General features: G+C 52.9%; 8 protein-coding genes across 8 annotated transcripts; 2 read left to right on the top strand and 6 right to left on the bottom strand.

Annotated features, from left to right (window-relative positions):
* The first annotated feature begins 466 nt into the window (after positions 1–466).
* On the top strand, positions 467–1,209 carry DACRYDRAFT_23678 (uncharacterized protein). The gene has a single exon (XM_040773340.1). The coding sequence runs from the start codon at positions 649–651 to the stop codon at positions 1,048–1,050; it is 402 nt and encodes a 133-aa protein (XP_040626488.1). The 5' UTR covers positions 467–648; the 3' UTR covers positions 1,051–1,209.
* Positions 1,210–1,938: 729 nt separating this feature from the next.
* Positions 1,939–2,976, bottom strand: DACRYDRAFT_34691 (terpenoid synthase; the record flags this gene model as incomplete). Its single annotated transcript, XM_040774383.1, has 3 exons — positions 1,939–2,207; positions 2,244–2,598; positions 2,677–2,976. Coding segments are annotated over 3 exons (924 nt in total), but the record flags the coding sequence as incomplete, so codon positions are not given.
* A 3,445-nt stretch (positions 2,977–6,421) lies between these two features.
* On the bottom strand, positions 6,422–7,564 carry DACRYDRAFT_109687 (terpenoid synthase; the record flags this gene model as incomplete). Its single annotated transcript, XM_040768926.1, has 3 exons — positions 6,422–6,756; positions 6,810–7,099; positions 7,152–7,564. 3 exons carry the CDS (start codon positions 7,562–7,564, stop codon positions 6,422–6,424), a joined length of 1,038 nt encoding a protein of 345 aa, XP_040626486.1.
* A 460-nt stretch (positions 7,565–8,024) lies between these two features.
* Positions 8,025–10,818, bottom strand: DACRYDRAFT_23677 (alpha/beta-hydrolase). Its single transcript, XM_040773339.1, has 7 exons — positions 10,253–10,818; positions 9,534–10,199; positions 9,266–9,475; positions 8,902–9,122; positions 8,809–8,829; positions 8,662–8,754; positions 8,025–8,583 (listed from the first exon to the last, which is right to left on the bottom strand). Exons 1-7 carry the CDS (start codon positions 10,739–10,741, stop codon positions 8,337–8,339), a joined length of 1,947 nt encoding a protein of 648 aa, XP_040626485.1. The 5' UTR covers positions 10,742–10,818; the 3' UTR covers positions 8,025–8,336.
* Positions 10,819–11,161: 343 nt separating this feature from the next.
* Positions 11,162–14,026, top strand: DACRYDRAFT_117795 (uncharacterized protein; the record flags this gene model as incomplete). The annotated part of the gene is made up of 10 exons (XM_040770458.1): positions 11,162–11,467; positions 11,515–11,599; positions 11,655–11,836; positions 11,885–12,069; positions 12,121–12,244; positions 12,322–12,471; positions 12,540–12,687; positions 12,817–13,058; positions 13,114–13,251; positions 13,307–14,026. The coding sequence occupies 10 exons, from the start codon at positions 11,162–11,164 to the stop codon at positions 13,886–13,888; spliced, it is 2,142 nt and encodes a 713-aa protein (XP_040626484.1). The 3' UTR covers positions 13,889–14,026.
* A 621-nt stretch (positions 14,027–14,647) lies between these two features.
* Positions 14,648–14,907, bottom strand: DACRYDRAFT_109684 (uncharacterized protein; the record flags this gene model as incomplete). The annotated part of the gene is made up of 2 exons (XM_040768925.1): positions 14,648–14,770; positions 14,827–14,907. 2 exons carry the CDS (start codon positions 14,905–14,907, stop codon positions 14,648–14,650), a joined length of 204 nt encoding a protein of 67 aa, XP_040626483.1.
* A 1,319-nt stretch (positions 14,908–16,226) lies between these two features.
* Positions 16,227–18,245, bottom strand: DACRYDRAFT_23675 (ammonium transporter). The gene is made up of 3 exons (XM_040773338.1): positions 18,025–18,245; positions 17,229–17,962; positions 16,227–17,177 (listed from the first exon to the last, which is right to left on the bottom strand). The coding sequence occupies exons 1-3, from the start codon at positions 18,219–18,221 to the stop codon at positions 16,543–16,545; spliced, it is 1,566 nt and encodes a 521-aa protein (XP_040626482.1). The 5' UTR covers positions 18,222–18,245; the 3' UTR covers positions 16,227–16,542.
* A 632-nt stretch (positions 18,246–18,877) lies between these two features.
* DACRYDRAFT_23674 (calmodulin) lies at positions 18,878–19,800 on the bottom strand. Its single transcript, XM_040773337.1, has 7 exons — positions 19,719–19,800; positions 19,652–19,658; positions 19,589–19,600; positions 19,496–19,528; positions 19,095–19,448; positions 19,033–19,043; positions 18,878–18,987 (listed from the first exon to the last, which is right to left on the bottom strand). Exons 1-7 carry the CDS (start codon positions 19,731–19,733, stop codon positions 18,970–18,972), a joined length of 450 nt encoding a protein of 149 aa, XP_040626481.1. The 5' UTR covers positions 19,734–19,800; the 3' UTR covers positions 18,878–18,969.
* Between the last annotated feature and the right edge of the window lie 404 nt (positions 19,801–20,204).

Genomic DNA, 20,204 nt, shown 5'->3' with positions numbered 1-20,204 from the left:
CTTCATACCACCCCTACACCTTTGCGCCGATGTTCACCCCACTCTTCTACACCTACATATCTTCTCTCGACCTCTTGCCTGCCTATCCTTAAAGGTGCCTTCATCTGCCTGCGGCAGATATACGATTACATGCATGGGTAAAGCAAACCGGTGCGCGTCCTCCGTATTGCCCTGCCATTGACCAGGCGACAGCATCGTAGCGCATCCGTTTTCCCTTCTAAATATCTCCGCGTCTCACGGATCGTCAAAAACGAACCTCTTTCAGCTGTTTATCATCGCTACGGAGAGACACAAACGTCCTTATGTCGTTCAGTGCCCTACCTACTGAGCTGGTTCAAACCATCCTACGGCTGGCGACTTCCATACCCGGGCTGTTCGATACCGAATACGACTCGAGAACAAACCGCCTATCCACCCGGCCCCTGAGCAAGGAAAAGGCTCGAAGAGGTCCTTCCTACCAAACTCGCACTCAGTCTGGTTTCAACATGGTTTCATTATCTCGTCGATGAATTCTTGTACGAAGCGGTCGTCGTGTATCGGTCTTCACGTATCAAATCTCTTGTGGAGCTATTAGGCAAACGAGGGACGGACGGCAGATTTCGGGGCGGTTGGGTCAAGTTACTCATCCTTCAATGCGACCTCGATCACATGGAAACCGAGTTGCATGATATCGACTCGACGCTGTGGGGTTTTCTCGATGTTTGTCCCAATATCATCATACTGCGAATAGTTCCCTGCCGTTCATACACCGTCGTGTTCCAGACTCAAGGGACGATATACCGCGACCGTGATGTTAGCATGCCGTTAGTTCTGGTTCATAACATCGCCAATCGACTTGGAGGAAGCCTGCGAGAGTTGGAGACCTCAGTGAATGTCGATATCGAATCTACAGCTTTCCTGGCCCTACTCAAGGGGCTGCACGGACTTCAAGTGTTTTTATGCCCGGCTGTATTCGGCAGCAAGATCAAGCAGATCAAGCAGATCGGAACGACACGAAAAATATTCTACAGGGTGATGTCGTGCTGTCTAATCTTCATCCCCTTCGCCTAGAAGATATGGTCGACTGTGTCTCCTCCGAGCTCGCGTCTTGGGCACTACCTGCCCTGCGACACTTGGGTCTACCCTATTTCCCTAACCTGCATGAAGAAGAATCGATATCCTTCTTTCTGTTCAAGCACAGAAGACACCTAGCGAGCTTCGATTTCAGCTACTCCTCCCTAGACATAGGATGGGGTGAACCCCCCCTGGAAAGTCTTGCGCAAATGCTTCAAGCACTGCCCAACCTCACGCATCTCATTCTTCGTATCCCGGGTGAATTCCGTGAATTCTTTACAATCATGCGACATCCACACCTCCATACAATCACGGTTTTAGATTATAACGATACATTCCTCGCGGTCGATCCGGAGATAGAAACAAGATCGATAGCTAACCTAGGTGTCCTCATCAATTTGCTGGAAGATGGGAATTTGCCGGCATTGAAGAAGATTCGCGTCCAAGGCAATGTGGGAGATCCATCGAAGGTAACTATTGACCGGTTTGGTGATTTCAAGAGGTTGGCCATAGAGTGGGAACTTGATGACTTCAGGAGGCTCGGCGTAGAGACTGGCAAAGTGGGACTCTGAAGGAGCGGATCTGTCCAGTGGCAAAGTTACTGCCAGTGTTGATAGTGATCGGTACTTGCACAGGAGAACTCTGACAGTATGAGTCCATAATGTGGACATGGACAGTGCTGTTGAGCTAGGGTGGTGAGGCAAGAGTGCATTCTAACCGACTGGGAGGAGAGTTTCCCTCTTTTGTCAATCAGAATTTGCGGCGTTTTTCCAACACTACCTAGAAATTAAGGGGGGAAGACCCAATGATACATATGTCTACGCATAACTTGTATGGATGCTGAAATTCCACCACCCGACTGTCTGGAACCAACATCCCATCATCAAAATAACGTTGGGTCCAAAAGCACCATTCGGTAGATCCGATAATCCAGTACTCCAAACCCTGGAGATAAACCTGCACGTTTCGGTCGACCTCCGGTCCCCAAGAGGGCAGCGCAGCACGGGCAGCCAGGTAATTCTGAACCACGTCGTCAAACATTTTGCCAACAGTGTTCATAGCGTCCTGAACTCCGAGGCCTTGCTCATGCATGACTGACATGACAATATTCGAGGTATCCCCACGGCTGTATTCAACCCCAAACGACAAGATATCTTGCGGGAACAGTCAGAATAGACACGCGCAGACACTGAGATAAAACCCGCCATTCGCCCATGATACCAGATCATCAGCCCAATCCTGAAGGTCTCGGATAATGGGATGATGCCACACTGACTCCGGAAGCTCAAATCCATTGGCGTATTCGATCAACACAAAGCAAGGGCGCACAGCACCATTGGCGCGGCGACGAATGATATAGTCTTGAACACCCCGAATGACCTTCTTCTTCCGGTCTATGGCCTCGTCCATGATCGCAACAAAGAACTCCTCTAGCGTGTCTCTGAAGCGTCTCTGAACCAACGGAGTCGCAGTACGACAGATGCGCAACCACATGCTGTCAGCAGCATTAGAATCAGAAACGACATGGAGAGTGAGGGAAACTTGCTCGAGGGTCAGAACGGAGATCGCATGCGCCTCTCGCCTGGAAATTTTCTTCGTCCACTTCTCTGGATCGTCGAGTACATCGATGACCGCCTCCCGTACAACGCCAGCACTTATCGCATCCATTTCATCTGTGAGGTCGTCAAGATGAAACAGGTAGTTGACGAAATCCGCGCAGACTTGGAGGCGCTCCTTGTCCTGTATGTCGGGCCAACACATGGAACCAAGTAACCCTGCGTTCAACCCTTTCTGGGCCATCTTCATCTTCTTCGTTGCAAGCGTGCCGGAGGCTTCGAGCCACTTGTCACTGGCTGGACTGACGATATGATCAAGCGGGTTAATGCGGAACTCGAAAGGCGCCATGTTGACAAGATCAGGAATGATCACCGAATCGAAGTTCGATACAGATGGCGACATTGTATGTGCTGAGCTAGGTGCGTTGAAGTGGAGTGAGTGAGGTACTTGTCCTGTTTGAATGGTGAGCCGTCAAAGCCAGGTCCGTATTTATATGCTTTCAGTTCACATTGTCGGCGTTACTGACTGTCAGAGGCTGAGGTGATGAATGCATGATCTCATTAGGATCACCTTGAACAACCAGAGAAGCGCCGGCGTATGCGGGGTATCTAGGGAACCCGTGACAAACGCGCCCCATAGCATGCCCAAGGGGGGACCCAAAAGACGAATCGCGCCCGCGAGATAGGCTACAACCAGTTCGAGCAGACGTCGACAGAGGTGAATAGTTGCCAAATGTGTCGTCTCTGGCAGGTCAACGGAGCGCCGCTCGCAGGAAGGCGCTGTTTTGTCGAGGAAGAAAAATCGCGCCGTCTTCGCACCGAGCGCCGATGCACACTTTGCGGGAGAGATTGCACCCGCCATAAGGGTTGCGGCCGATCGTGGAAGAACCTGAATCGTAATTTCGCATCGTGTCTATTAATAAGTGAGGACTCTCGTAATGCGATAGACTTGTTAGTGAAAACTCACCATTCAGGGACAAACGAATGCGGAGAAGAACCGTTATCTGCATTGTTACACAGATCTCGGGCATGGTGATGCGAACAATTTGCCGCAGTGATGCGTAACAAATAATACGTGTTCCCTATACAAAGGACGGGCAATTCCACTCGTCGGGCGCTTGAGATAATCAAGATCTGTTTAGATCTGTTAAGTTGATCAATGCACCCGCGATACCACCTGCGACCGTGCCTGGGCCACGCCGCTCACCAAAGCGCGGGTGCAATGCTCCATACCAGAAGTAGAACCACGTGTCGTGCTCCGACTCCGCGAGCGCCTGAAGCACCCCTCCAGTAGTGTTTTGCCACCGCTACGATACAAGCCCGTCCTAGTATTGGAGCTTGGAGGGAGGTGCCGTGAACAACCTACCCAAGATTATACGTGCACGTCTCATTCCAGTCGAGAAGGCCGTCGTACAGGTATCATCGCATGGTGCGTGCCGGAATGCAGGTGCTTAACTGCCGGAACTGTGGTCAAGCTGGGCGAAGTGGAGTGGGAATGAGAGGGCGCACAATCGTCAAGAACAGAGCGGTATCTTCGGTAAATCCGATGCCATGGCGAGTTCTGTGGAGAGGAGAGGGACGAGATCGGCGTCCCTCGTGCAGGATCGAGGTCAAACAATGCGCAATCGCACATGAAGAGTACTAGCAGGAACCTGTCACAACTTACGCATCAGCTCCAATATCCCATTGCACAAGGGCCCGGGCAGAACCAATGACGAGCACTCACTTTGTCTTCCCGTAGTGGTCCTGCCGCGTCGATGGTCCTCTCAACATGTCAGCTGCAGCGATGTTCCACGATATGACATGCCGATCTAGCCTGCCTAGTTCGTGCCCATCAGCCTTGAGAAGGTACCTCCCCCAGCTTGCGGTTGGACTTGCTGGCACTGGAGGAGAAGAGGGCAAGAAAGAACGTGTGTGGAGCCCAAAATTGTGTGGGCAGCATGATGATGGGGATGATGTCGTTGAATGGTCAGACAATCCTGAACACGGGAAAGAGGAATGAAATGTACGAGAATATATACGCCACACAGATATGAAGAGAGCCGGCATAGCGAGAGATCGCAGGGCAGGCGGCTACGTGCACCCCAACAGATAACGGATTCCCAACGGTTCTCGATGGCAGAGGCATCATATGCTTGCGGAAGACGGTTCTCGGATGGCGCTTGCCCTCGGAGGAGATGGTTTCGAGGTCCGTCGCCCACTATTGGCCCCGGAGCCGCGTGCGGTGGCTGTAGAGTATGGCAACGATCTGCGGGAGATCATGGTATTAGCGCTCAATTGGATGATAAGGATAACAGGAGCACACAGAAGGCCGCTTGTTCAAATCGTGTAGATACACAGGATCAAGTCCGCAGTCCCCACGCCAGATCCTCCATCTACCGTCCCAAGTTGCATCCACCTCTTGACCACCTCATCAATATGTCCCTTCAAGAACCATTCCCACATGGTGTGAGGATCGAACGGATATTCTGTCCACCCTGTTCCCACAGGCGTGAGGATCGAATGGATATTGTGCCCACTGCGTGCCGTGGAAAGGCGGTTGATTGACTTGAAGGTTTCGTTGTACTCACAGCAGTGAGTGTGCACTTTCTAGCACGTGTCGTAGCATCATCGATGCGATTGGGAAAGAGGAAGGTGTTGGTGAGGTGCGCGGGAAGGCCCAACTGGATGAGGTCTGTGCTAAAACTCCCGCATCATCCTCGTCAACTCGACCGGGGGGGACCTATGGGCGAGTTTGTCTGACCCGAGCTTCAAAAGGCACGTTATATGCACAAGTACAAAGTTAGGTGAGGCGAAACGTACTATGTCAACCACCTTGGTATCCCAGCTCAATCTTTCATGCCTTCCGCTCCTAAAACCCCCCAGATCTTATTGGTCACCGGTCCTCTAGACTAGATATATCGTTCCGCTACCACAAATGACGTCTTGAGCCGCTGGTCCTTGTGCGCAACGGGAACGTGGTGCCCTGAGAAGGAAAGACGGGTGAGGCTTGACAGGGCACCTTGGAGAGCTGGAGGGAGAAGACGGCACAAGGTCACACCGCATGACTTCTGGGTAAGAACACTGAAATGGTCGGACAGAGAAGCTATAGTCTCGGGAGAGAACGTACCATAATCTCGAAAGCAGGCACAGTCGCTGTATACACCGCAGTACGTATACCTGAGACGCCTCTAGGTCGAATTGATAGTAACGTGCCGTGTGAAATGCCTTCAACGCATAGCCTTTTCTCAGTTACTTGAGCGCTACCCAGCATCACGAACATTGTCCTTCCTAGAGCAAACAATAAGACGGATGATGATCTACATAGTCTTGAGCAGGCGACGCGACCATGGGTGGACAATCTAAAAGGGTTCATGTTGACGACCATGTCTGCAACGTCCGAGGCTAATGAAATTAACCAGGCTACACAACTTCATCCCTACGTTCGTGTCACTGTTATCGATGACCTTGTCAATTGAGGCAGCACGAAGAAAATCGAGACCAATGGATCATGGAAGTGCGTGGCGCTTCACTACTTGCCGCTGAACATCATTGATCAATCGGGAACTGGCTTGTTTGCAGACCAGGAGATCCAAACTTAATATACAGTAATCTCAATGTCAAGATATCAGTAGTTGCCATCTTCGAAGTCACGCAGAACTATGCTAGAAAGAGGACGAGCTAGCAATATGGGAACACACCCGTTGTTCAACTTCTTCTGTCTGTCCCTTGCTGAGCCGTACGTGCCACGCATTATGTTGCTCCATGATTTGTCTCATTATTGATTATTGATTCTAATAGTGAAAGAAGGACTGCATGAGATGTTGTGCTCTCTACGTAGCCTTCTCAGGACGTTGGAATTCTATCACCCGCTTTTCTCTGACCGCCAGCCCATCCTCGAAATACCGCTGGGTCCAAAAGCACCACTCGGTGGAGCCTATAACCCAGTACTCCATGCCATGGAGATACAGTTCTACCATTTTGTCGATCTCTGGTCCCCAACTTGGCAGCGTAGCTCGGGCTGTAACGTAATTCTCGACCACATCGCCGAAGAGCTTGCTGGAGTGGTCCATCGCATCTTGAACTCCGAGACCCTTCTCATGCATGACGGACATCGCTATATTGGACGAGTCACCACGCTCGTATTCAATCGGGAAGGATAAGATGTCTTCCGTGAATAGTGAGAAAACGGATATTTCCCTAGAAGGTGATTTAGCTCACCATTTGCCCAGGTTATCAGATCGTTCGCCCAATCTTCAAGCTTTCGGATGGTCGGATGGTCGAATACTTCTTCCGGAAGCTCGAAATCATTCGCGTATTCGATTAAAGCGAAGCAAGATCGGACAGCCCCGTTGACACGACGACGATCGATGTAGTCTTGGACGCCACGGATAACCTTCTTTTTGCGGTCTACAGCCTCCTCCGTCACCGCAACGAAGAACGTGTCAAACGTATCCCTAAAGCGCTTGGAAACTACCGGGGTAGCTGTATGACAGATACGCAACCACAGACTGTCGCGACATTTAGTCAGGTTGAAAAATGTCACCCGGAAGAGCGACTTACTCAAGCGCCAAAGCTGAGATGCCGTGGGCTTCTCCCCGTTCGATTTTCTTCATCCACTTCTCTGGGTTATCCATCGGGTCAATTACCGCCTCCCTAACAGTCTCTGCACTCTTTCCATCCATATCATCCGTAAGATCGTCAAGATGGAAGAGAAAGTTGACGAAATCTGTGCAAACTTGGAGGCGCTCCCTGTCATTTATGTCCGGCCAACACATAGCACCCAGCAGTCCCGCGTTCAGTACTTTCTGTGTCTTCTGCATTTTCTTCGTTGTAAGGACACCTGGCGTTTCGAGCCACTTGTCTGTGGCAGGCCCAATGATCGAATCGAGAGGGTTAATGCGAAACTCAAAAGGCTCCATAGCAATGAGGTCAGGGATAACCACCGATTCGACACTGCGTACGGATGGCGACATGTTACAAGGTAGGCTGGGGATGATTCACTAGATCGACGGTGAGAGAGGGAGAGGGACGTCAATTGTTCTCGCCTTTATGTGCATTCAGTCCATCAGGTGCGCACAACCCCTTCGGCACCGTGGGTGTCAAACTGAGCTGCGAGGGCTCCGATTGGGCTGGCCTGCGCAACATAAGATCATGATTGGGCGTATGTATAGCATTTCAATATCAGTAAAAACAATGCCGATTATAAAATGACAGCCGGCGGGCGTATACGCTGCATTGCATGTTGTAAGGGTTCCTTATTTGGCCCACAGTTATCTCTTTTTGGTAACAGGGCCTCTGGCAGCAATCAGAACGTCCGATGGACTAAGTAGTGGACGATTGTAGGTCGCCTCGCCCTTTTCTCTCTGTTTTCTTTGAGTACACTAAATATGCATTGCTACCAGATAGCAAAACAATGGTCCAGTGTACCTACTGAGTGCATAAAGAGTCGATGCCGCAAACCGCCTGTTGCGTGTTTGAAGAGGAAGGCGAGTGTTCGATATGTAGACGGGGCCGTAGAATCTTCGAGGAGGATCCGGAGCGCATTACACCGGTGCAGTCGATCCTACCCCAAGGACATGCAGGAGTTAGAACGTTTGGACGGATTCTTCCCCCTTACGTGAAGGAGAAAATGAAATCCATTTCGGTCTACAAAGTAGATTGATACGCCTGCATACCGCCCCTGTACCGGTGCCATTCGTCGATCGCCAATCCCCGGGGAAGGAATGAGTTCTACGCCCAAAGTCATTACCACATGTTATGCTCCGATGACGCCAGCGTCTGGAGCGCCTCCCAGATCTCAACATCTTCCGCGGTCATGCTCGCTACGTGCGGTACGTGCTCTCCCTGCGAGAGGACGGATGAGTCGGGGAAGAGCTGCCCAGGGTCGCTCGTGCACGTTGTGCCCCACTCGGGGACGACGCCGTCGAAGAAGTACGCTCGCATAGTTTTGGCGACGCACATGCTGGGATGAGCGATTGAGCAATGTCCGTACCTGTTGCAATGAATGAGTAAGCACAGGGCACAAAGCCGTTGATGGAGACGGATGCAGAGTAGGAGTGTAAGGACGTACCCCCGGTTAATGACTAACGTTGCGCTGTCTTTGCCGAAACCAGAGGCCATGCTTGTCGCTGCAGAAAGCGGAGTGACGGGATCGGCGTCCATACTATAGGTTCACGGTCAGTGGAAATCAGACTCGCAAAGAAAGTTTCTGTCGTACCTGAAGAACACCACTGGGAACCTGTCATACGCCAGGGATCAGCTCCACTCTGATTGCGCGATAGCTGGGCGATAAAGAATCAGAGCTACTCACTTTGTCTTCCTCAGACCCTCCTCCTTCGTCCAAGGGCCTCTGTAGACTTCAGCCGCAGTGACGTTCCACCACCTGCACCTGCCGATCCATCGAGCCCAGTTCTCGCCGGTCGGACTTTGAAGAGCCAGCTCCTCGGCCCATTGACGGAAGTACGTCTGGTTGGGCTCGGTCGCGCCAGGTGGAAGAAGGGCGGAACGAAGCGTATCAGAGCACATGATCGCCTGTCGGGATACAAGTCAGTGATGAGATTTCTGGTGCGAGATGAAAACGTGGAAGGGAAGGGGCGCAGGAAGAAAATGTAGCAGCTAGGAAAGCAAGGAATGCGAGCACGCAAGACCGAATTATATGATGGGCAGGTACGTACCTCAGTAGAAAGCGGACTGCCAACGGGTTTCGACAATGGTCGTGCCATATACCGGTGGAAGACGTTATCCAGCGGGTCCCGGTCCCTTCTCTCATCCAGAGACTGGAATCCATTCATGTCGATCAGAGGCCCGCCATCACCTGATATAGCTGCGGCAAGGGCTTTAGCGAGGGACGGCCACGCGAAGGGCTTGTAGAGGGCGGCAAAGATCTGACGCAGAGTGAACAGCTGACAATGATTCGGCGTGATGAGGGAGAAGGGAACGCACAGCGAGTCGCACATCAGACGCAGTCAGGATGCCGGAGTTCAACCCTGTATATGCCACCGGCATCGGGTGGGCTAAAAGCCTCTCCTCGAGCTCCCATACCAAGGTCTCAATATCCTCCGCACTTCTGCCTTCGCCCGCCAGTGCGCACCGGGTCGGCCCCGCAGCGGCGCATTCCTTCAAGAACCCTTCCCATACCAAGTGGGTGTCGTTCATCCCGCTCTTTCCCCATGTGTACATGTCCCGCGTGTAGGTGACGCTGTCGCTCACCCCGTCGAGGAGGACACGGTGCAGGAGCTCTGGGAACATGGCACTGAAGGTGGCACCGAGGATGGTTCCATACGAGAATCCCCAGTAGTTTAGCCCTACATCTTCCTCCCCAAGTGCAAAGAGCATTGAGCGGATGTCCTGTACAACATGTGCGGTAGAAACAGCACTGAGGATCTTGGAGTTGCCGTTCTTTGCACAGGAAGAGACGGTGGCTTGGTAGTACGCATCGGTACGGAGGTACCATTCGTCTGCTCCAGCTTGGGCGGCAGCGGCGCCGGGAGAGAGGGTGTCGTTCGCTAATGTGTAGTGAGGTGACATGGGTAGCCCTAGTTGTGTCTGCTTGAACTCCTGCAGGAACTCCGCGAAGTCGGTTGTATAACAGCCCAACGGTGGGGTCGTCTGTACGACGGTCAGAGTTTCGCGATGGAGAAGGTGCGAAAGGAGAAACGTGCCATGTTAACTCCTCTAGGATCCCAACTCAATATGTCGTATCTTCCACTCAAGATCTTGCTGAGTGCCGGCCCACGCTCGACGAGATACGCCGTGCCGCTACCTCCCGGCCCACCAGGGTTGGTAAACAGTGTGCCGAGGTACTGATCTTTGGGCGCAGTGGCAGGATAACGACGGAGAGCAAGGGAGACCCTTTCATCAGGAACGGGGGTTGCATAAGAGAGCGGGACGGAGAAGAATGCGCAGTCGAATTCCGTCACGTCGGGGCAGGCGAACCAAGAGATACCTGAGGCGAGATCAGAATCCATACCGACTGGGGGTGCTTGGGACGTCGGAGTGAAAAGAGGCGAGAGCAAGAGCTGAGGCCCCGAGACGACACATTGGAGTAACAGGAAGACGAGCGTCGCCCCGATTGCCCAACGCGTCTTGTTGCGCTTCACCAGTGAGTTAGAGAGGAGATTCACGTTCTCAATGTCGCCTTTACTATCCATGATGGTAGTGGGTGACTAGAATGCAGGTAAAAAGGTTGACGAGGGGGGTTTATAAAAGTGTTGAGCGACCGGAATGCAACCCGTGAGATTGATCATGGACTCGTCAGCTTCATCTTGAGCTTGGGAAGAGAAGGAATCCGCTGCGAAACCGTCGGAAAGTGGACCCTGAACGCATGGAGAAGAAGAAAATCAACAGTCACGTGATGATGCGCGTCATGTGAGCCAACTTCGGGCGTCTTCCAAGGCGCGCCCGTCGTAAACACGGTGGGTTGCGGGTCGTCCTTTCCTTGCTTCACGACGCCCTTGCAAGGCATCTCAACGCCTCGAACAACGCGCATACATCTAGCAACAACGTATATCTCTGTTAACACTCTGTGCTCACTGTCAACAACATAAATAGTATACCCGATAACAAACAACATGGACGCAACACTCACGCCCGACACGCTGCTCCCGGCACTGCAACCGCCGCTTGAACATCTCACGCACTCACTCCCAATCTTACATCGAGCACTCGGTCTCCCTCCCTCTGCCCTCACCTCTGATCTTGCACAACTCCGCGATTCCCTTCTCACTGCAATTGACCAGCAGCTGGTGAAGCGGAAGGAGGAGGTGAGCGAGTGGGAAGCCAGGTGTGCTGCCGTGGAGCGTAGGGTGGTTGGATTGAAGCATAAAGTGGGCGGATGGGGCAAGGGGATTATAGATGCGTTGGAAGAGCATACCGAAGTATATAAATCCTCCGTCTGTCAATGGTTCTCGCTCACAGCTTGCAGGTGCTGCCAAGACGCCTCGAGTTGCTCACGCAACAGGAACACAAGCTCTCTGGGTTACACACAGCCAAGCTCGAACAAATCTCTCGTTCGCTCCCTTTTCTACCCTTATGCTCAACTTAACTAACGACTGACACTTGCAGTGCTCTCTACGCGCCTCACTTCTCTTGTCCGTTCTCTGCCTGAAAACTTCTTTCCCCCCGAGCTGCTTCACATCACCACTCAACCCCAAAGTGAAGTCGAAAAGGAAGTCGAAGCAGTGGATGTTACTCCCGAGCGGTTTGAGCTGCTAGAACGCGAGATTCTTCGCGGAAAGACGGAGATTGTGCGTCCTACTCGCTTCACCGCGTCGCTTACTTACCTCTCGACGCAGTCCAAACGCACGACAGACTTATGCTTCCTGTTCTCAGAGCTGCTCAGCTTGCACATGGACCTTGTAATTTCATTCCCCAGCGTCCCTGAGGAGAATGACCTACTCAGGCCCTCAACCGGGCTTCCGTCCGACGGAACACGTGGATGCCCTATGACGAGCGTTACACCCGAAGCGCTATTCATTCAGTTCGTTTTCTATCCTTTTCACATGCAATTCTCCCTCATCTGCTTCATTAGGTTCGTCGCACGCATCGACGAGTGCGAGACGGAGGGGTTCGAGCTGGGTCAAGACCTAACAGGCATGGAAGGGATTGACCCAACGCCAGAGGTGATGCAATGGGCTGAGAGGCTCAGGGAACAGGTATGCGTGTACCCATCCCACCACTCCACCTAACCCTGCCATTCATCCTGTATGGGACCTGACCAAATATCTTCCAGCTGGATGCCGTGACAGCCCAACGAGCAGCCCGCATCCAGGAGATTTACAATCGCCTCGAGGGACTCTGGCACCGGCTAGGCGTGGACGAGCTTGAAGTGCGCACTTTCGTCGAGAGTGCTACGGGGACCACTGGGGCGTCTGTTCAGGCGGTGCGTCCTCTCACCCTTATTCCCATTATCCGTCAATAGCCTGACTCGGTCATCCGTTCCAATAACAGTACGAGGCGGAATTGGAACGCATGGAAGCCCTCAAACGGGAGAAGATGTCCCTCTTTATCACGAATGCGCGTGAGGAGATCTCCACGCTTTGGGAGGCGATGATGTACGGCGAGGACGAGAGGGAACGTTTTGCACCTTTCTATGATGGTGTGTGGTGTTCTATCTCTTTCTCCTGGATTTACGATTCCCCTGCATTTCTGGCTACGGGACACTCTGTGGATACCACGATGTCCCTGAGATAAGAAAGTTCACTGATGCCATCTGTATGTGTTTTAGATGACCACACGGAAGAACTTCTCGTACGTCACGAAACTGAGATTGAGCGGCTCCGAGAAGAGGAAATGGACAAGCAGCCCATCCTCTCCCACGTGCAGAAGTACTTCCAGCTCTGCGACGAGGAGCGCGAGCTGGAGGTCGCTGCCCAGGACCCATCCAGGCTTCTGGGCAAGCGTGGGGACGCGGGCAGGCTCCTCAGGGAGGAGAAGATGAGGAAAAGGGTAAGCAGGGAGAAGCCCAAGGTGAGACGGTTGCTTCCGTTACCTTTGCAAGTTTGAGATTCTCATTGGTTCATAGCTGGAGAAGGAGCTCCTGGACATCATTCCTGATTGGGAAACCAACTACGGACGCTTGTTCATGGTGCATGGGCAGTCGCTCAGACAGGTCATCGAGGAGAGTATCTCTGCCTCTGAAGCACACAAAGAAAATAAACGGGTACGCCTTCCAGTCATTTGGATCATTAATAGGACACGCTAACAGGCATATGCAGCACAAGCCCACTGCGGTTCTAGCGAAAACTGCTCCCACTCCACGCCCCGCTTCAGCCCTCAAGCGCACCCGTACCCCCTCTGCAAACTCGGCAACTGGCAATCCCTCCACCGTCAAGAGACAAAAACTCGCCCAGACTCCTGCAACAGCGCCTGCCGCTGCCCGTGCCACGCGCCCACTGGGGGTTGCAACCAATGTGTATGAGACGCCTGGATATCGTGCTCCACGTACAGTGGGCAAGCCCCCTGCCCCATCCACTGGGATGGGCATAGCGGCACGCGATGCGAGTGGCACAGGAACGACTGGGTATGGTAAGCTAGGGTACGGGGCGCCTCCCTCGAACGTTAGGGTCCCCAACAACAGCACTGCCGTCTTTGGAAGCCATGCACGTATCCCAAGTGCGACAGAAGAGCGGATCCGCAACGCCCAAAAGCTGAAGGAGTCCAAAGGAAGGAGGGCAAGCTTCCGACCCCGCCCGAGCGGTGCTTTTAGCTATGGGAGTATGCGCGGTGTGAGCACGGAGTTTGCGGCAATTAAGGGGCCTGGGTGGGAGACTGTACAGGAGGAGGATGACGAGAACTAATCTTTAGGCTCGGTGCATATTCGTTTCTCCCTTTTCTTGGCCTCAACGAGCTGTCCCAATATCTCACATTCATTTTTTCTTTTTCTCCATACACACGGTTTATGTACAGCGGATGTTGCTTATTCGTCTGTTGTATTAGTATACAAGGTACAGAAATGGACTGGTATCCACTAACACTCAGTGTACTTGCCCAGATACGTATACAGCGTTGCATACCATTCCAATCTGAGCACTTAGAGAGGTCGAATAAATCAGACTCAGACAAAAGCTCGATGCACCGCCCAAACCGGGAATTGTCCAGTGGCCTCATCTCAGGAACGCCGTCTGCGGCACCGAGGTACCACCTCTGGGAAGCGGAATTCAACATCACGTGATTCGGTCTTACCTTTTTGCGTGAAACTTGATGACTTGACAAGGAGGGCTGACTACACTTGTCAGTATTTGGAGAAATTTTGCTGTCGTGCCTCTTCACAATCTGGACTCCTCGCCCAAACCAGGCACATCCGGCACGTACTCGTCTACTGTTTGAGGTCGGACCACATCACACCATTCTTGGAAAAGGAAAACGCACTCATCTACATCAACAGAATACATACAATACTGTACAAAGATTACAGATTCCGGAATAACTGAAGAGCAATGATAATGATGTAACCCTACATTTAGACAATGGTGACCGCTCAGCAGACGACAGGAGGAGCCCAGAGGATAGTGTAAAAGATCGACGACACCTACTACAGCAGGCACGGAAGCCCCCAGTCAATACTTCTCTACTTCGACAAAGCGGACCCGCCTGACCTTGCCCCTGAACTCCTGCTTCCCCTTGGTGACCGAGGCAGGAACTTGTGTAGCAAGCGACGGGAGTCTCAGGCTGGGGATACTCTAGACGAGAGGGCTGATAAGCAGGTGGACTATGAGAAAAGAAAAGTGAAACCCACCGGCATTTTACGAGGCAGACCTTCCGCAGTGTAGGCGACGGCAAAGGCGGCAGCGGCAACGACAAGGCTGGTTACTTCCATTTTAGTAGAAGACTGCATGAAATATCAGCATTGTTATGTGCACGTCCCAGATGGACGGGGCTTACGTTTGTCTAATGGTAGCACAGAGTGTGTGTGGGGGGTACAGGGACGAATGCGCCTTTGTCCTAGCTTTGAGGCAGTAAGGAATGTTTAAGTAGCCTTTAGACCGGTCCTTGTCCGCATGGCGACACTGCCCATAACCATCTCGGCACTCCATCCAGTATTCGTCCTCTTCAACCCGTTGCCTGCATAAAGCAAGAGTCGGCGCTTGCACCCTAGGAAGAGCGATGCATCGGTTCCGAGGACGCTCGGTCCCTTCCAGCGCGTCCGCGAGGCAAGGGGCGATAGCCCTCTCGGAAGCCGGAAGAACACGTGTCATATGTGACAAGCATGCATCACTATCTCCGGAAGTTGCCAGTCTATGCCGCAAAAGCATCAAGCGATCACAGAAATCAATAGCATGCACTAACATGCCCGACGCCCGTTGGAACCGAGACAAGGGAAGTGAGGATGGAAGATGGCAGACGCCTGTCAGAATCTTTCCGCCCGCAGACCAAGCCAAGGTACCTCTTCCTGAAGGCTGTGGAAGGGACCAACAGCCGTCAGAATACGGCCAGTCTGATGCGGTACCCAGTCATAGGCTGCAACGTCTAGCATATGCGACTGGACAGAGATCGCTTGGGTATCGGTAATTATAACGTCCGGGAGAACTGAAGCCAATTCAGGAACACAGTGAGAGTAGCAGTTCCAACATAGGCGCATTTCATACGTGGCTATCAAACTTGATCTCCAGATAGGACATAAAGACAGAGAAACGCAAGTGAGATGCTGGAAATTCTTTGATCAAGCCCAAAATGCCGTTGTGGGCTGAAAGACACACCGATGATTCTCAAGCTTCCGCCCTTCGGCTCCGGTGGGATGCATAACTCCGGGCTCACTCTCTGTCGACCTGCCGTCATACTTTAGATCCAACCAATTCCAATTGAACCAATTCGTGTTGAAAGATAAGAACAGAACGACACCCATTGAACCATGATAGGGATCCTATAAATATATTGAAGTTCGGAATAGAGCCCGTAGATAAGCAACGGCAAGAAAGCGGAGGTTGATAAGGCTGAGGCGGAATTTCGGTCGCCGAGTGGCCAGAGTCTCAATTCTAGCGGCAGAGCAGGAAGATAAAAATATAAAATCCGAAAGTTTCCCCGCATTGGTTCTTGTTTCGTTTTCTTTCGCTGGTCGCTGCTCCATTGTCAACTGGAAGGCTGGGACCTCCGCTTCCACCAAACATCGACATCAACTCCTGACAAACTCTTCGAAAACCCGATAAATCTGTATAAAGATTGCGCTTTCTAGCTTTACACCAGAAGATAGAATGGAAGGAATGAAAGGAAGGGTATCTTAAACCCCTCGGTTTACTGTCTACCGTCTACCGGTAGCGATATCTCGTCTGTGGTGTCGTCAAGTGTGGTGTCTTCTTTCGTCAAGTGTGGTAGCTTCGTTGTCAAGTGTGGTGTTATTTGTCTTCAAGTGTGGTGTGGTGTGGCTTCCACCTCGTCCATCCCATGGGAGTCGATCCAAGCATCCGATATCCGTCCTCTCAACCCTGCAAGCGGTCCGTCATGTCCAGCCCTCGAGCTAAACATTTTCCTTCTCCGGATCCGGATGTCTGCCAGCTTCGAACCACCCACTCCGTCGTTCAGGCAGCGCCTGACTGTCCGCAACAGTCGTAGAAGCCGATCCCTCCGTCCTCGCCCGTTCGCCTAGGTCGACATCTCCTTCTGCCTCCCCACCCTCCTTCTCCTCCTCTGTCTCTCTCACGAGTACCGCCTCATGCCTCGCCTCCGCCGGTACGGGACGTTTCCTCTCCCCCAAACTAGCGGCACAGCTCTCCTCCCCCAGTCCCCAAGCCATATAATCCCGTCTCACTTCGATAAAGTCCTGCGCAAACTCCCCAACTTGGTCTTCGTCCATCCCCTTCCTCTCCGCCTCCTCCCCTGCTCGTAGGGCGCAGCCGGGGAGCTTGTTGAGTACCCAGGCGAGGAGAGCGGTGACGACGAAGGTGTACGCGCAGCAGGCGGCGATGTATCCAATTTGGACGTACATCTGGCGCCAGTTGCGTTCTGTCCAACCACCGGAGATGGAGGTCACGCCGTCTAGCGCGGTGAGGGAGGAAGAGGCGAAAAGCCCGTTGAAGAGCAGGCCGATTATACCGGCTAGAGCGTGCTCAGCGAACAGATCCAGGGCATCGTCGATCCCTATCAGAAACTTGACTGCGCATGTCGGTTAGCAGTACGAAGGATGAATGATGAAGGAGAACGCACTCTTGGTAGCGAAGTTACATGACACACCAGCTACGAGACCAAGGACGACGCTCGCCCATAGAGGGAGGTACCCACTCGCCGGCGTCGCAGCTACGAGACCCGCGATCGTACCCGAGCAAAATCCGACCATCGTGTACTTCCTCTCCACCCTCCAGTCAAGGAGACACCAGGCGATCCCACCCATCGCTGCGCAAAGATTCGAGTTGGCGCAGGCGAGCACCGCGCGCAAGTTAGCTCCGAACGCTGAGCCGCCGTTGAACCCGAGCCATCCGAGCCAGAGGACAAACGTGCCCAGGGCGACATTTCCAACGTTATGTGGGCGGAAGTTGACGAGCTCGCGTTCCGTGCGCCTGCCAAGGACCCAGGAGTAGGCGAGACCCCCGACACCGGAGCCGATCTCTACTGGTCCGCCGCCGGCGTAGTCTAGCACTCCCCAGCGGAAGGCCCAGCCGTTCGTGCCCCATGCCCAGTATGCAAGTGGGCAATAGACAAGTGTGAGCCAGAGTGCGGAGAACGCTAGAGCGCCAGGGAGGACTCGACCCCGCTCTGCTAGGGCACCCATGAGAATGGATAGGGTTACACAAGCGAAACCGGATTCATAGAATGCGTAGAGGAGGGTTGGGAGGAAGGGAGAATTGGGAGAGGGGTCGGAGAGCGCGGATTGGAGTGCGAAGTTGTAGAGGTTGCCGATGTAGCCGTTTGATGCTGTGGGGGAGAAGGCGAGGGAGTATCCCCTGGGAATATCATCGCCGTGGTCAGCGAATGATGAGAAGACGTGGATGGAAGAGGGACAAACCAGAAGTACCAGACGAAGATGCCTACTGCGTTGGAGAATGCGCATGCGAGGACGAGAGAGAGGGCCGACTTGCGTCTCGCTAGACCTGAGTAGAGGAATGCGAGACCGGGGACCATGAAGAATACTAGGGCTGTACAGAGGATGATGTAGGAGATGTCACCGGCGTTGTAGGACGGTGAGGGGGTGGGTGTCGACATCGTGGACGACGGTGGGGGGAGGGGGAAGGAGGGGAGGATGAGAGGAGGAGGAAGAGAGGTGTCGTGTGAGAGCCAACCGGAGAACACTTTGGTACACCTCAGGCACCCTTTTGGATACCCGATTACTCCCTTACGCCGCCTGAGGCCAGCGCTGAGATATTGAGGGATGGAAGGTGTCGGCCCGCCTCTTTCCTGCCGCTCCCGGCCGAGACGCAGAGAAACTTCAAGCGCCCGTCATGCAGCATTAACCAACATTCAACATTTACGGGATTCATTACCAACACTTCAGTCTACCCAGTATAATCCACTCGTTGTCGATGTATGCAGACGATCGTAGACTAGCTAGCACATCGACGTCCATAGTATTTGTATGTGGGGCTCACACAATAAGAAGTTGGAAAAGTTTGCAATCTGATGTACATAAGGTAATGGACTGCATCTGATCCCGCCCGGTTCGCCCCTTCTTTTGGCGCATCTCCTTATTAGGGATTGGTGGGAGACGATGACCCTGAGAACCAAGCGGTGGAGGACGACCACTGAGCTGGATTTAGTTGTCAAACACCACTGGTAATGGATGACTCGGTTTGCTTGTCACGGAACAATGTGTAGCAAAGCAGACATCCCACAGACATCACGAGCCGCGCTCTGGCAAACAGCACATTCACGTAGTACATTCAGCTAATTTGGTTCAACTCAGAAAGAGGCATAGGCGTGCACATAAAGACGGGGCGACGGTAACAGCGGTCGATCACTTGGAGAGCATCATCTACGAAACATTAGCAGGCGATATTGACCTCAACAGTCCGCGTACCTTGACGAACTCTGCAACTCTCATAAGTAAGAATGATCAGAACAAGGATAATCCGCACGTACCCTCATAGTTAATCTGGCCATCTCCATCCACATCCGCCTCCCGAATCATCTCATCCACCTCATTGTCGCTCAGCTTCTCCCCAAGGTTCGTCATCACATGCCTCAACTCAGCAGCGCTAATGTACCCATTCCCATCCTTATCGAACACCTTGAACGCCTCCTTGATCTCCTCCTCGCTATCCGTGTCCTTCATCTTCCGCGCCATCATCGTCAAGAACTCGGGGAAGTCGATCGTCCCGTTCCCATCCGCATCCACCTCGTTGATCATATCCCCCAGCTCGGCTTCCGTGGGGTTTTGGCCCAGGGAACGCATGACCGTCCCAAGCTCTTTCGTGGTGATCGTGCCGTCGTTATCTGCACAGGTTAGCGCCGGCTCGTTCTGGTACTCCATAATGACACACCTTTGTCGAACAGGGAGAACGCCTCCTTGAACTCTGCTCTCCATCAGCACCAGTGCCCATAACCCGCACCATACCACGAGATGCTCGACATACCAGAGATTTGCTCTACCAACCCCAGTCAGCACGTTCGACATGTCAACCGAGCTAGTGACGTACCTTCGGACTACATACCCAAGCAGCGAACTTGTCAGATCCCTGCGAACCCTAACTATGAGAGACTCACAAGCTGGTCGGCCATTGTAGAAAGACGAAGAAAGCGAGCGAAAGAGGTGGTGGATGTCAAGTGTAGGGAAAGTGCAGATACAGACACGCCTCAAGGTGACGGACAGGGGACGCGAGGGCGTGGGGTGGTTTCGGGCGGTGCGGACGGAGGCTTTTTAGCGTGACTGATTGGGCGCCGGCCAGAGGGTTGGTTGAGACCTCTTTCTGCTGCTTTTGTTGGGCTATAAATACTCCTGGGAACTGGCTTGAACAAAACTTGCAGCTAGCGCGGGCGGGATTCGATTTCTTGACAATTGGAAGAAAAGGGTGCTGCCAAGAACGGTACTTTCATGCGAATGCGCCCAAGGAACCTGGATAATAGTGGAACGCTCTTTTCCCAAGTGCAAACCCGGTGAACTGCAGGACCCAGGCCCTAATGAGTGGACTGCATGATGTCGTTGTATACCGGAAATAATGGAGCCTATGTTCCGGCACTGGGCGGGTTTCC

Source organism: Dacryopinax primogenitus (genome assembly GCF_000292625.1).
Source record: "Dacryopinax primogenitus strain DJM-731 SS1 chromosome Unknown DACRYscaffold_15, whole genome shotgun sequence".
NCBI classification, from domain to species: Eukaryota; Fungi; Basidiomycota; class Dacrymycetes; order Dacrymycetales; family Dacrymycetaceae; genus Dacryopinax; species Dacryopinax primogenitus.
The sequence above is the reverse complement of the archived record's forward strand: the minus strand, read 5'-3'. Positions and strand labels throughout refer to the sequence as shown.